The following is a 13,799-nucleotide window of genomic DNA, read 5'->3' as shown; positions in this document are numbered from 1 at the left end:
CACTGTTTGAGGGAGAAGTGTTGGCCGGGATACCAGGGAGAACTCCCCTGCCAGGATGCAGATCTTTCACAACTGGGACTGCTTTGGTAGATTATGGATGGACCAAAATTACAAAAAGACTTTATATAAATGTTCTAGTCTGACATTCCAAAGTTGGACGAGATGTCACTTTTCAACTGATCAATCAATAAATTAATGGAGTGTTATATTACAAAGGTGTCATCTTTTGAGCAATATCTTAAATTGGAGCACTGTCTGCTTTTTAGGCGAATGTAAAAGATCCTATGGCATACTTTGAAGATAATCAGTGAATGCAGCTGGTATTTTGGTCAATATTTTTTGTTCAATCTTGCTTAGCTGTCCATTCACTCATCTGCCATTCGTGCAACCTTATTGTGTGCAAACCAGCTACAGCATTTGGCTTCACACCAACAACAAATGCAACTCAAGAACACATTTGTTGATTACAAAGCGTTTTGGAATGTTCTGAGAAATATAATGGCAAGTCCTTTCCTTCTTGCAACCTGCATCTTAGCTAAGCCTTCCGTTTTGTGGGATATGTGGAATGTTCCTTGTTCCAGTCCTACTCACCTCTTTTTCCCACTACCCTGCGACTGTATCGGTGTGGTTTCCTGCTCTCATCCCAAACAGGAAAATTTAATCAACTTTGTTGCTAAGTTCTACTACTCTTCCCTCTTTTTCACATGATCCATCTCAGACCCTTCTCTTCCTTGATTTCTTTAGCTCCATTTCTGGGGATAGGCTATTGACCAATATCCACTTTAAGCCCACTGATTCCCACAGGTACTATGACGCTACTTCCTCCCATTCCAGGGTAGAAATAGCTGAATACAATTTAAATACAACTGCTGGGATTTTGATGGGCCGACGGGGGTCTCGCCCACCTGTTGGACAACCGACGGGGAACCCCTGTCAATTCCATGAGGGAGGCCCAATGGAAGCAAGTGCCCTTCAGACTTAAGCAGCCAGCACCAGTCCTTCCCCAGGACCCAGCGGAAGTCCCGCCTGCTGAGAGCTGCCAGTGGCAGAGGGAATGGTGGGCAATGCACCTACCTAAGGCCCTGGATCATCATGGAACCCCAGGCCAAGGTGAATGAATGTGGGGTGGAGTTTGTGGAAGGTGGGGGTGGAGGGTGGGTGGGGTGCCACAAGCAAGGGTAGGGGAATGACTATCAGCAGCCACCCTCGCTGCCTGATGTTGGGTCTCTTGATCTGGCACAGGGTGCCTGATTGCGAAGGACCGCCACCAGCCCCTCCCCAGCAGGCCCTTGGCAAACATGACAGGTTTTGCTGGGCAGCCTTTTGAAGGTGCTGAAGACACTGTGCCTGAGCCATCAGTAAATTAATGAGCCTAACTGATCTCCTGCCACTGATGCTTGGGAATCCCTTGTTGGTCCCTTCATCCTCCAACTTAACTGGGGGAAGGTTTCCCTACCGCTGGGAGGCTGATGCAGGGCCTCTCCCAGGATTAAGTGGGTGTAGCTGCCATGGTTTCCACCGTGACAGATTACATAAAACCAATCACAACATCACTCAGATCTGGATCAGGACCTATTTAAAGAGAAATATGTTCACATATTTCTTCAGCTATTTTTAAGTTAATGTAGGAGGGTCAGAATATTTCAACAGGCCACCTGAGCTCATGCTACCCAAGTTAGCACTACAATCACTTTCTTGCACTCCTTTTGAAATTGTTCTTCAGTTTGGAAACTCTTGGTCAACTTTATATGATTGCATAGCTCACCACCCAGCAATTGCCCCGGCAATGTGCTGCACACTCACTTTCAGCACACAATGATATTTGAGTGGTTCTTAAAACTCTTATCCAATTCCTTGTAACTAGTTGTGGTTTAGCAGCCGATCTCAACATAGCTGTGTGAACCAGTGTACACATGTGGTAGCCAATCTCCCACATTCACCATCTCATCTATTCCAACAATGCCACCCTTCCATACCTGTGTTTCTGATATACGTTCCTTTTTCCTTCACCAAGGAATCCCCAATACTGTGCTTGACAGAGCCCTCAACTGTGCCCATTTAATTTTCCATACTTCTGATCAGGCCCCTTCGGTTCCCTTCCAAATCAATGATACTGTCATTTTAAGTCTCTGCCCCACTTCTGCTCTAGCATCAGGCCTCCAGTGAAGGTCAACGTAAGCTCAAGGAACAGCACTTCATCTTTTAATTAGGCATGTTACAGCTTTCCAGACTCAAAAATGAGTTCAATCATTTCAGCTCATAACTTCTGTCCCCATTTCTTCAGACAAGGCGATTGTGGTTCTGCTATTACCATTTACACCTCCTCTCGAGCTATCTTTTGTTTCCTACTGGTCCCATCATCTCTTTCGTCACTTGATCTCTCCTGCCTCCCTCCCTATCACATGCTTTTCCTTTTGTTGTTTTCTCCTCACACCCAATTTCCCTCCCTTTATACTTGCTTAGAACTTGTTGCATCTCTAACCTTTCCTAGTTCTGATGAAAGGTCATCGAGCTGAAACATCAATGCTGCTCCTCTTCACAGACGCTGCCTCACCTGCTGAGCATTCATTTCAAGCATTTTCAATTTTTATTTTAAAGTATAAGTGTTATTTGAAACAGCTGGCGGGTGGGGGTGGTGGTGGGGGGTGGGTGGTCAGATGAAATACTGACCCAGGTTTTATGGTCAGCACCAATGAATGGCATCAATCATTCACTGCACTTATACTTGCCCAGACTGTAGGCATTTGCACTGGAGGTTGCGGTGACTGACAAAAAAAATGTAGTGCCCTCTGCAGGGGATCTGGGATGTGTGTGAAAACGAAAGCAATGGTGTGTCTTCTTAACCAATCTAATTGAAGAATCCTTACTGAGGCACGCAATCTGAACCAGGGTAAATTAGAGTATTTAATTTAATGTCAAATCTTGTACAGAAAGCAAGAAGGGATGGAACGAAATACAGGATTTAAGGAGAAAGATAAATGAGACAGAACAAAAAAAAGTAACTTTATTAAAATCTCCAACAATAATTAAAGTCTCAAGTAAGAGACTTCACACTGGCAAGATTGAATTTTCAGTGCCAGATAGGTTGTTTGGCAGTAATTAAGACTTACCACACTGTTAAAAGTTCATTTGTTTTTGAATGGATAAGTCCTAACTTTTTCTGGCGTGTTTAAGGAGTATCTAGCGCATAAGCACTCCAACTTCATGCCCATCATGTATATGATGTGCGGAGTCTCTAGGCGAGACATCAATCTAGCCAACCTCTGCAGGAGCAGGGCAACTTGAACAGCAACTTCTTAATTTCTGCGTTTAGCTGCACATGTGCTGTCATGGGAAGGTGTTGCCCGATTGAAATCTTAACTATGGTGAGTGCTGTTAGTCTCACTGTTATTTATACTGCAAAATCTGGGGGCCATTAGAATGATCTTCTTGTATGAAAGAAGGATGTAGGTGTGTAAAATATGTGAGTAAAATATATTTGAGAGTGGGCTGGCCTAATCACTTTTAAAAGAAAGGCAAGTTATAGACTGTACTATAAATAAGCTTTTTTCAGATTATACTTTCTCCTGAAACATTGACAACACTGGGTATTTTTACGATCATTACATTTTAATATTTTAAGGGGTTGTTACACCTTACAGAATAAAATGTGTTTGTTCCAATTTCAGGAATATAAAGACATAAATCTGGTTAATAGATTTTTTTTTTGCAAAGATGGTTCTGCAGTTAGCTGAAATATATAATGTTCTCAACATATTCAAAGATTTGCCTGGGCGTGAATTAAGCCCAAGTTTATCAAAGTTTCCTCTCTCCAATAGGTCTAAATGAGAGTTGCGTGGGATATATAAATGGCAAGACTCACCCTTGCCTAGTAAAGGACAACAGTCCGAGGTTGAAACTAAAGCACCTTAGATTAGAGTAAAGGGAAATTTTAATCTGCACCTAAATACATTGTATACGAATTGGAAATACTCATTACTAATAATTTGTAGCTAGAGTACACACAACAGCAGAGAGGTTGTAACAAATCTAAATTGATATGAAAATTGCCAGCTGCTTTGCTTAAAGTCGTCTCAACTGTGGATTGGGGTAGTTTGCAATATAAATATAAGGGATATAATTAATCTTCAAGCTGTAAGACTGCACAATAGTCTCCAAAATTTGTCCTGCGGTGCTACTAACCTGCAACATAGGGCTGCAAAACTTTTGGCACCAATGAGTTGGCAGTTTTCAGATTTTCTGGAGTACATTTACCGGACTCCAAGCCAAAGGACATTCCCATACGTTTTAGCACTTCAATATCATCATGAATCTCAAAGGTGTTGTCAAAGTTGAATAGATATTCAAACCTGAGATAGTTGGAAAAAGTTAATACTTTAAAATGGAATATATAGAGCAGTTAACTACAAACTCACAGCAATTCAATTTTCATTAATATTTGTTTTTGCATTGTAACATACAAGAGAATACAGCAGGCCAAAGATTTCCAAAAGGTCAGTTAAAAAGAATGTTCTTAGGCATACTTAGTCAGAAAAAGTAAGTGAATTAACAGTTAACATACTTGTAGTTGGTGTGATTTTGTGGACAGGTTTTGATTGCGTGAGGGTGATGGAGAGGAATTTCCCAAGAGTTTCACCCCACTGCTTGGCCTTTTTATTAACCTCTCCTGGGAGATTAAACGGCTGCAATGGGGGTTGAACAGGGATGTATGAAGTGTCTCGTCAAAATCCTCATGCCTCCAAGCATCATGAATGTGGGGCAGGCTTGACGGACCAGCTGGTCTTTTACTGCCAGCAATTTTGTATGTATATATTTATATCAACACTCTAGTTGCAAATTAGTCACCCTTAGATAGCTTGAAAACATCCTTTTTGAGTTTGATATAATTATGTCAAAGATTACACAAGATATCAATGGAACACCACAATGGTAATGCTGTCATAGCAATTATTAAGTTCATGTAGGGACATGGAAATTTCAGGCTTGCTGGGAAACTACCCCCCCGGCCCCACACCGCCAACGCTCTAAGCTAGCACCTATGATGCTAAGAATCCCACAACATTATGTCAATAATTAAATGTGGCAAACAGCTAAATTAAAGGTAAAAATACATTACATAAATATTTTAAACCATTACAAATAATTGCAATTTAACACTTTCCTTTTGCATATCTTTCCCTTTCATCCAATTCTCCCTGTTTTTATTATTGTTTCCAATCTAAAATACTCTATCTGTTGAACATTTTCTACTTAAAAGCAAACAACTTCGAACAGTTTTGCTTAACGGTTCTCTGCTGTCTACAGAGTTTCGCATTCTTGAAAAAAGTGGCTTCTGAAGGAAGTCCTTATTGAACCAAAGGGCTGCTTTCTGGCCAATCAATATAATGAAGTTTAAGAATTAACATGATCACATCATAGATGGGTAAAATAACTTGGGAAATAACTTTCTTTAGCAAAGACCCTCTTCCACTCATCAGCAACAGATACAGCAGAACTCCTTGAAATGCACAGAATCCTCCAGATGTGTCTTATAATTGTGACCTAATCAGTACTTCTTGATTTAACCTGTTCTGTCTCCTACCCTTGGTGATATCCTGAACTGTCGGAATAAATTTCTCCTAATGTATAATATTGTGGCATATTTACAACTTTGTTATACAGCTCCTCCATCTTAGTTTGCTTATGAGGTACTAGTTCTTGTTTTTTAAATTCATTCATGGGATGTGGGCACCGCTAGCCAGGCCAGCATTTATTGCCCTTGTTTAGAGGGCATTTTTTTTAAAGAGTCAACCAAATCGCTGTGGGGTGGAGTCACGTGTAGGCCAGACCAGGTAAGGACTGCAGATTTCCTTCCCCAAAAGACATTCGTGAACCAGATGGGTTTTTACAGCAACCGACAATGATTTCATGGTCATCGTCAAGACTTTTAATTCCAGATTTTTACTGAATTCAAATTCCACCATCTGCCGTGGTGGGATTCCAACTCAGGTCCCCAGAGAATTACCCTGGGTCTCTGGATTACCAGTCCAGCGACAATACCAGTATGCCATCACCTCCCCTGGTATAGGCTGTAAACAATGCAGTTTGTAAGCCAAATTAGGTAATAAGAAGAAACAATTTAAGTGTTAAGTAGGTCAAACTAAGCTCGAGACTCATGCGCCCTGTATAACACGGATACACACTTGTCACTGGAGATGCTGCAATCTATGACAGTCCGTTTGCTGGTGTTGACTATGATGAAAGGCAACTGAATAGTAGAGTTTGGTGCAGGGGGACTCTGCGTCTGCTGTTCCGATTGTCGATTCCTCTGTACTAGATTTTTGAACGCTATTTGCTGCAAGTTGGAAACAGAAAACAAAAAGCTTCAAATTTGAATCATGGAATGAATATGAAGAACTAGATAAAAAGTGGCAGCAGTTTAAAAAAAATCAGAATCAATATAAAAATTGTCCTTTAGAATAAGAAAAGGTAGAGAGAAAACACAAAAGAAAATCAAAGGGAAACTACACAAGATAGTTATTATGATAGATCAAAAGGGAAGGAAGACAGGTAGCTCAATGAATGTGTGCTTCACATGACCACCTGATGTGCATTCATATGACTGACACATGAAAAGCATTAATTAGAACAACATTAGAAGTTAGTGATTCATTACACAGCCAATCAATTAAAACCGCTTTGCACAAGAGTTTCAGATGTGCCAATGTCTCAGTATTTTTATGAACATATCAGTTGATGAGATAATTTAAATAAATTAGATTGAGCAAGTCAAGTAGATACAATTGTACAGTGGGTTTTACCCAGCTGTCTCCGGATGTAAGTCTCTCATCTAGTTCCTACACGCTGGGATTATAATTTAAATTTGTTTTTGGATGGGGAAGAGGAAGGAAAGGCTAAGTATCAAATAGAAGAGAATAATTTTTTCCAGAGCAACAAATCATAGGACCATAGCACTGATGTAGGCCATTCGGCACATCATGACTACACCTATTGCTCTGCCCTTTCCCCAAAACCTCTTCATCTTCATTTGCTCAAAATATTTATTCAATTGTCAATTAAAATATGCAATGGTCTCTGTCTCTCAACCACTTTCTAGGCAAATTATTTCATGCTCCAACATAAAAATTCTTCCCCACCCTGTTGCTTTCCTCTCCTGCTAACAATTTTAAATTGCTTTAAGGTCCTGTCGTTGGGGAAGCCATGTTGACCACTCAACATGGCTTCCCCAACAAAATAAAATAGCCTTTCCCTATCCGCCCTATAAAAAATCCCTCAGAAAACAGCTGGCTGGTTCCAATAACAGCATTATCAGAGGTTTGGGAGCAGATCGGTCAGGTATGGTCATGTTGCAATGTCTAAAACAGAAAGAAAAGTGCTTGCACAGAAGATTTTAAGTGAATAGGGACGCAGCTTTTCAACAGAAATAAATGTCAGGAATCTTGCTCTGGACAGCAATAACTCTTTTGGAAGCATTAAGTTGAATTGTAAGATGACTTTGACTAACATTTTAGAAAAAAAACAAAGGTATACAGTTCTGAAGTTCTCAATATCTCTTTTTTATGGTTGGAAGACTCTTCAAAACAGTGAGGGGGCATTTGCTAAATCAAGTTTTGCTTTAGTGCAATATCTGGTTGGCTCTTAAATACTGGTTTGCAATGAAGTTGATGGGGTTGAAGTAAATCACGTTTGGTGCTATGATTTAAAATAGTTACAAAATGCACCAGTGGTGTGACACATCCAGTAAACTGCATATTGTCTCTTAACTAGTTTATAAAAATGTTTACTTATAATGACAAATTGAACTATTCAAAACCCATCATATTAAAATGCCACAATAGAATTGAAAAAATAACTACTTGCATTTATATAGCACCTCTATTGAGGAAGAACATCCCTTGGTACTTCCAAAAGGTGTAAAGGGGAAGATAATAGGTGACAAGCCACTAAAGAAATACTAACAGAATTGACCAAATGCCTGGGTTTCAGCTAGGGTGAAACACTGTTGGTTTAAGACTAGCATCATATGGCAGCTTCTAAATTTCAGAATTGCCACCTGGGAAAAGATGTGAGTGGAGGCAAGCCACATCCTTGGGGAGGAGAATTGAAGGGATCAAGAACAGGGGGAAAAAATGTTGAATGGATAACTTTTTTTTTAAAAGAGATTTTCTCATGGGTGGCCCCAAAGCAACATTGGCACAGGGTTGAGATTAATCGCTCACCCACAGTCTTGAGTGGTGGAACATACTCTGCAGTGTTAAGAGCATGGTGGAGGAACTTAGCAAATGGGCCAAGAAAGTATAAACATAAGCAACTGCAAACAGCAGATTATTAAGCTAAGTAAATTACTGGATTTTTCTCTCAACAGATAATTATAGGCCTATTTTTCGCAGCCAACAAATTAGAGGTTTAAGTATGTATGAATGTACTGCATGACAATTGCCAAATTTGTGTAATGTAACCTCCATATTCATGCATTATTCCTGTAAGATCTACATATGATACAAACTACTCACAACAACCTGTCCATGTTAATTTATTCTCTTCATCTTTATTCTGACTGAAGGGTTCAAAGGCTTAATTGCACTTCAGATACAAACATAAGCACCATTGATGCAATTATTCTGGTAAACAACAAAATAGGTTTCATATGGACACAGATGTGTTTGTTACCTGCAGTATCAATTCTTCAAGCTGAGCCCTTTTCTGTTTAATTCGTTCTATTCGTCTCTGTTTCTCCACCTGAAAATTAAACCGCTACCATTAGAACACAAAGGAAAAGGTGACTGGCTGGTAGTGGATTAGAACAGGGCTTCTTGACCAGGGGTCTGGAAGGTTTGAAGGGGTCCACCAAAACATGTCACCTTGTCAGAAGGACAAATATTACTGCCAGTTAAAAAAATGTTTAAACCGAGCAAGGAGGTTCCACTTTCCAGCAGAGTTGAATGGATAGTTTCTAGCCCACTGAGGCTCGAGTGCCCGTGACTCAGAATAATAGAACCAGCACCAGAATATTGCCGTCAGAATGCAGGGGCGGGCCCGAAGCGCAATGACATTGGGCGGGCGCCCCGACGTCATTTAGATATTTTGTTCGGCGGGCATGCGCCGGAGGTGGGCTGCGCACCCGCCAAACTGCCATTGAAAAAGTAATTAAGCTTATTAACAATGTTGCCCGTCCAACCTTAAGGTTGGCGGTGGGGGGGGGGGGGTGCAGGCAAAGAGCCCAAGCGGCCTTTGCATTTTTCAGGAAACCTCATCCATGGGCGGGATGAGATTTCCTGAAGGTTTTATTAAACGAATAAAAAAATTTTCCCGAAATATAAGCACGTGCCCCCGTCTCATGTGACGCAGGCACATGAGGGAACATGTTTAAATATCTTTTTAAATGCTTTTTAAAATTATTTTAATATCAACTTAATCTCGTTGAGGCAGCTACGTGCCTCAAGGAGATTGCTGTGCTCCCTCATACATATGTGTGAAAGAGCACAGGCCCCGACTCTCCCTCCTTCCCCACCCCGCTGACACAGGTTGTTATTGGCCGCGTGTTACACTGGGCGGGCCAAAAATGGCAGCACGCAGCCGATCGCGGGCAGCGACTTGACTCCATGCCCGCCCCCCGCCCGCTCCTGCACAGCACCCCCGACATAGGTAAGATGCTGCCCCAGGTTTCTGTTAAGGTACTCCTGGGAAATTGGATCGGTCAGATCACTTATTATTCGGGATTACCGGATTCTCACTGAGAAAAAGTCAGTGAGATCTCAGGGAAGAAAAGGGCAAGTTCGTAAATAAAAAAAAACAGACAAAAATATTTGAGAAATTCAAGAAAATTTTAATTCTATTGAGGAGAAAGTTTCAGAGTTGCAGAAACAGATGTAGCAAAAAAAGAGGCTGACATTTCTGAAAGTGAGGGATAGTATTGTGCGTCAATTCAGTGAAAAGTTACGCAAAACTCTCCAAAAAAATAACCTATGATATCTGCTGAATAAATCACAATTTTAGACCAATTGCTTTGTCTATTTGGGGGTATTTTTGCTGTTGCCACCAAGCTAACCTTCTCTCACACCGAATACAGAATCTCAGGATTGCCTGCAACCTCAAAAACAACAGCTCGCATTTATTTGGTGCCTTTCTTATAGTAAATAGCATTATTCAAACACGATTTGACACTGAGCCGCATGAGGAGATTTCAGCACTGGTAACCCAAATGTTAATTGAAGAACTTGAATATTGCTGAAAAGAGAGACATATTGCTAAAGCTTTACTTCTTGCACTCATCAGGACAAATGCAAGAATGACAAATTTCAAACGATCACAATAATTCATGCTATAGGAGAAAAGGTTAAGCAAGGGTGGCATCACACCAGACATCCAGTTAGATGTGATTCTGCAATTGGGCAGCAATTGCTGAACAATCCTGAGTGCGCCAATAGCTACACTAACAACTAATTTAAGATCATTAGTTGAGCTCGTAACGTGGCTCATTTATGCTTTCTAGAAGTGAGATGCTTTCATAAGCAGGGTCCCGTTCTCTGAAAACAAAGGAATATGTTCAAACCTGCGCCATTTCTGAATTACCTGGGAGCTTGGGGAGCTCCCTGTTGCTTTCACTATGGTAACGCCACAGCCCGAGTTGACTTGCCAACCAATCAACACCCTTTTCTCCTGTAGCGTAAATTGTGATCGTTTGAAATTTCGCATTCTTGCATTTGTCTAATCAGTGCAAGACAAAAAGTTTTGGCAACATGTCTCTCCATCCAGCAACATTAATTGAAGAGATAGGTTTTTAGGAGAGTTATAAAGGAGAAGAAAACATCAAAGAAACAGAGAGTTATAGGGAGGGAATTCCAGAGCTTTTGGACTAGCCAATTAAAGGAATGGTTGGGAATAACAAAATGATAATAATCTAGGATGTGCAAGAGGCCAAAATTGGAGTGCAAAGATCTCAGATGGTTGTCATGTTGGAGGTGGCTATTGATATAGGGAGGGGTGATATTGATATAGGCACCTCTGAAGAAAGGTCATATGGACTTGAAACGTCAACTCTATTTCTCTCTCCACAGATGCTGAGTTTTTCCAGCATTTTCTGTTTTTGTTAGGAAGGGGTGAGGCCAGGGAGTGATTTGAAAAAAAAAACACCAGCAACAAATCCAAAAAAAACAATTTTTGCTTTGTTATAGGGTGCCTGTGATTTTTTTTTTAAAATAACACGGGACAGGGATCTCAGAAGTAAAAAGGTTGAGAACCCCTGGTTTGGATCAGTTCAATATTATCCCATTGCCCTCAGTTTGAATTTAGTCCTGATTGATACAGTGAACAGGAGAGGTGAGGAGAGAATGGAGCGCCTTGACTGCCTTCTGCGTCTCTACACGTGAGAGCTGCTTAGTCTAAGATGCAATGGAAGTCCCCTCTCAACAACAGCTGTAAGAGCTGTTTCATTAACTTAATGAAATGGCTTTGGCACAGAACCAGCCCCAGTAGGCAAAGAACTGCCTAAAGCTTGGCACTAGTTGCACAATCTTGCTTGGTAAGGCTGCTAAAAGAAACTGTAATGTAATGATATTCAGAAGTTAGACCTATGCTATAATATGGAGGCAACTTAAAGGGAATTATCCAAGTAGATCAGATACTGCTATTTTAATCTGGCTCACCTCACAATCAATGGGCAACAAGAAATGAGACTTAGGCATGTTTTGCCTCAGCCTGCAAAAAGGCTGCCATTCACTACATGGCATGGGCACCCTCGTGGTAGGAGGAGGGCCTTAAGTAGCCATTAATTGGCCACTTAAAGGCCCCAATTGGCCCAAGGCCAGGCAGGCTGTCCAATGCCTCCTCTGCCGTTGGTGAAATACCAGTGGAGGTAGATGATAGACATGCCACTGCCACTACGCTGTTGGCTTTAAAGGTTTTGCCATGATTTGTTAACACAATATTAACACAGATAATCTATTTAATGCTATCTTCAAGATAATGCTCTCAACTATCCTCAACAAGTGAAACTTTTCCATTAGAGAACCAGGATTTGAATTAACGGAACGTGCACTAGAAAGTACAACAAAGGTTGAATCCACACAGTAATAGAGTTTAAGTGCTGCTCTGCTGGGTCTTCCTTTCCAGTTAGTTTTTAAAAGAACATTAGAAGTGATGCAGCCAACACATTTCAATGACAATTCCCACACTTCAGACTTTTCTGTGTCTTATTTAGATTTGCTGATTTTATTCAGAATCCATTTTTAATTGCTAACACTGCTCTTTTTTGTTTGCCAGCTATAGATTCCTTCCCACACTCAATGGTGCACCAAGAGCTGCAGTGCATTCGTGTAACATGTACTTAGGGGAAGCAAGTTGTTAAAATGATAATTAACAATTGCTCGGGCACATTTCTAATGTACCCTTTCAAAGTGTGCTTGGTATTTGTATTAATTTTTTGATTGTAACTTGCTGTTTTTAAGTACGATATTCTTATTCAAGAGCAGCCTCTATATGTTTACTACTTAACCATTTTCTTTATTTGTGCAATATGAAAATATGATTTGTACTGAAAGGTGGGGCGGGGGGGGGGGGTGTGTGTGTGTGTGTGTGTGTGTGTGTGTGTGTGCGCGGTAGATAATGGGGGGGGGGTAGAAAGTTACAAATCAGAGGAAAAAGGAAAAGGAATTGGAAGCTTTTAATGGCATGCATCTGTACAAACTGCTCACTCTTTAGAGTCCCAGATTCAATCACTCTTCTGCACCAAGTTAGTCAATCTCACCAAAGGCAGCAGTAGAAACAATAAAATTGACTTTCATGGGATATTGGCTTTGCTGGGAAACTGATAGATTTCCCTTGTTCATCCCTATCTTACTCTCACCACCGGAGACTCTCACCCAGGCCTTTGCCATATCCAGACCTGACTTTTCCTAAGGGTCTCCTTACTAGTTTCTTGAACTCCAACTTGTCCAGCATTCTTCCATATAAATCCCATCCAGCACAGAAAACCTGACACCCCAATCTTTGCTGACATCAGATGATTTTCAACTGCCCATGCGTCAAGTTAGAAATTATATCCTGCTTCAAATCTCATTGCGGGCCTCACCTGTCCCTGCTCGAATGAGAATTGAAGCTACACTCATTCCGCATTCCTGTCTCTAAGCATTAGAACTGCCATGTGAGGCAGCTAAGTAGAGTTGATGATACCAATTTTCCCAAGCTGACAGGAAAAATATAGCTCGAGTCAGGAATGGGAAAGAAAGTCCATCCCCAAAAATCAATATGATTCTGTCGCCCAGGACTTTGCCTAGATTTCAGTGAAACGCAGTGGTGGATATTGATATCTTATGTGTGAAGTACATGCTTTCTCTTTATTTTATCTTTCTTGGTTTATTTTCCTTTCATTATATTTCCTGGCTGAATTTTTTCTCCCACTTGTTTCAGATTCAGTGCACTCAGAATATTCTTTTCATGCATCCAAATTAGAAAAACCAGCAAAAGTTGACCGATAGTTTCAAGCCTAAATTAAGCAGACAGTGCAGCCAAATGTTTATAGCTGACATAGGATGCATGTGGTTGGTGTTAATTGTATATCAATGTTGTGATAATTGTATTCAGGTGGTGGGTATCAATTAAAGATTCACCTGTGCTCATATATTTATATATATATAAGCAGGCTAAGACTATGTTGTTGGTTGCAGGTACACAATATGAAATGTATGCCTCTGTAAATAAAGTATATTTACAGACTCCAGTGTTCTATCCTTCACTACCTAGCTACCTGAGTTTTAACATGGGAGGAGAGGATGGTTGCCAAAAGATGCAACTAAAATTCT

At 40.7% G+C, this 13,799-nt stretch overlaps 1 protein-coding gene across 5 annotated transcripts in view; it reads right to left on the bottom strand.

The window, feature by feature from the left end:
* The window catches only part of LOC121271108 (transcription factor Dp-2-like), a 219,169-nt gene that overhangs the window by 8,147 nt on the left and 197,223 nt on the right, over positions 1-13,799 (bottom strand). For all 5 annotated transcript variants that reach the window (XM_041176869.1, XM_041176876.1, XM_041176889.1 and 2 more), the window contains 3 exons: positions 8,671-8,739; positions 6,183-6,334; positions 4,183-4,349 (listed from right to left, as the gene is read on the bottom strand). In XM_041176869.1, coding sequence (XP_041032803.1) covers positions 4,183-4,349; positions 6,183-6,334; positions 8,671-8,739 — 388 coding nt within the window. The remainder of the gene's footprint in view (positions 1-4,182; positions 4,350-6,182; positions 6,335-8,670; positions 8,740-13,799) is intronic.

This window comes from Carcharodon carcharias, chromosome 2 (assembly GCF_017639515.1).
Source record: "Carcharodon carcharias isolate sCarCar2 chromosome 2, sCarCar2.pri, whole genome shotgun sequence".
Taxonomy (NCBI): Eukaryota; Metazoa; Chordata; class Chondrichthyes; order Lamniformes; family Lamnidae; genus Carcharodon; species Carcharodon carcharias.
Note: the sequence above shows the minus strand (reverse complement) of the source record. Positions and strands in the feature narration are given on the sequence as shown.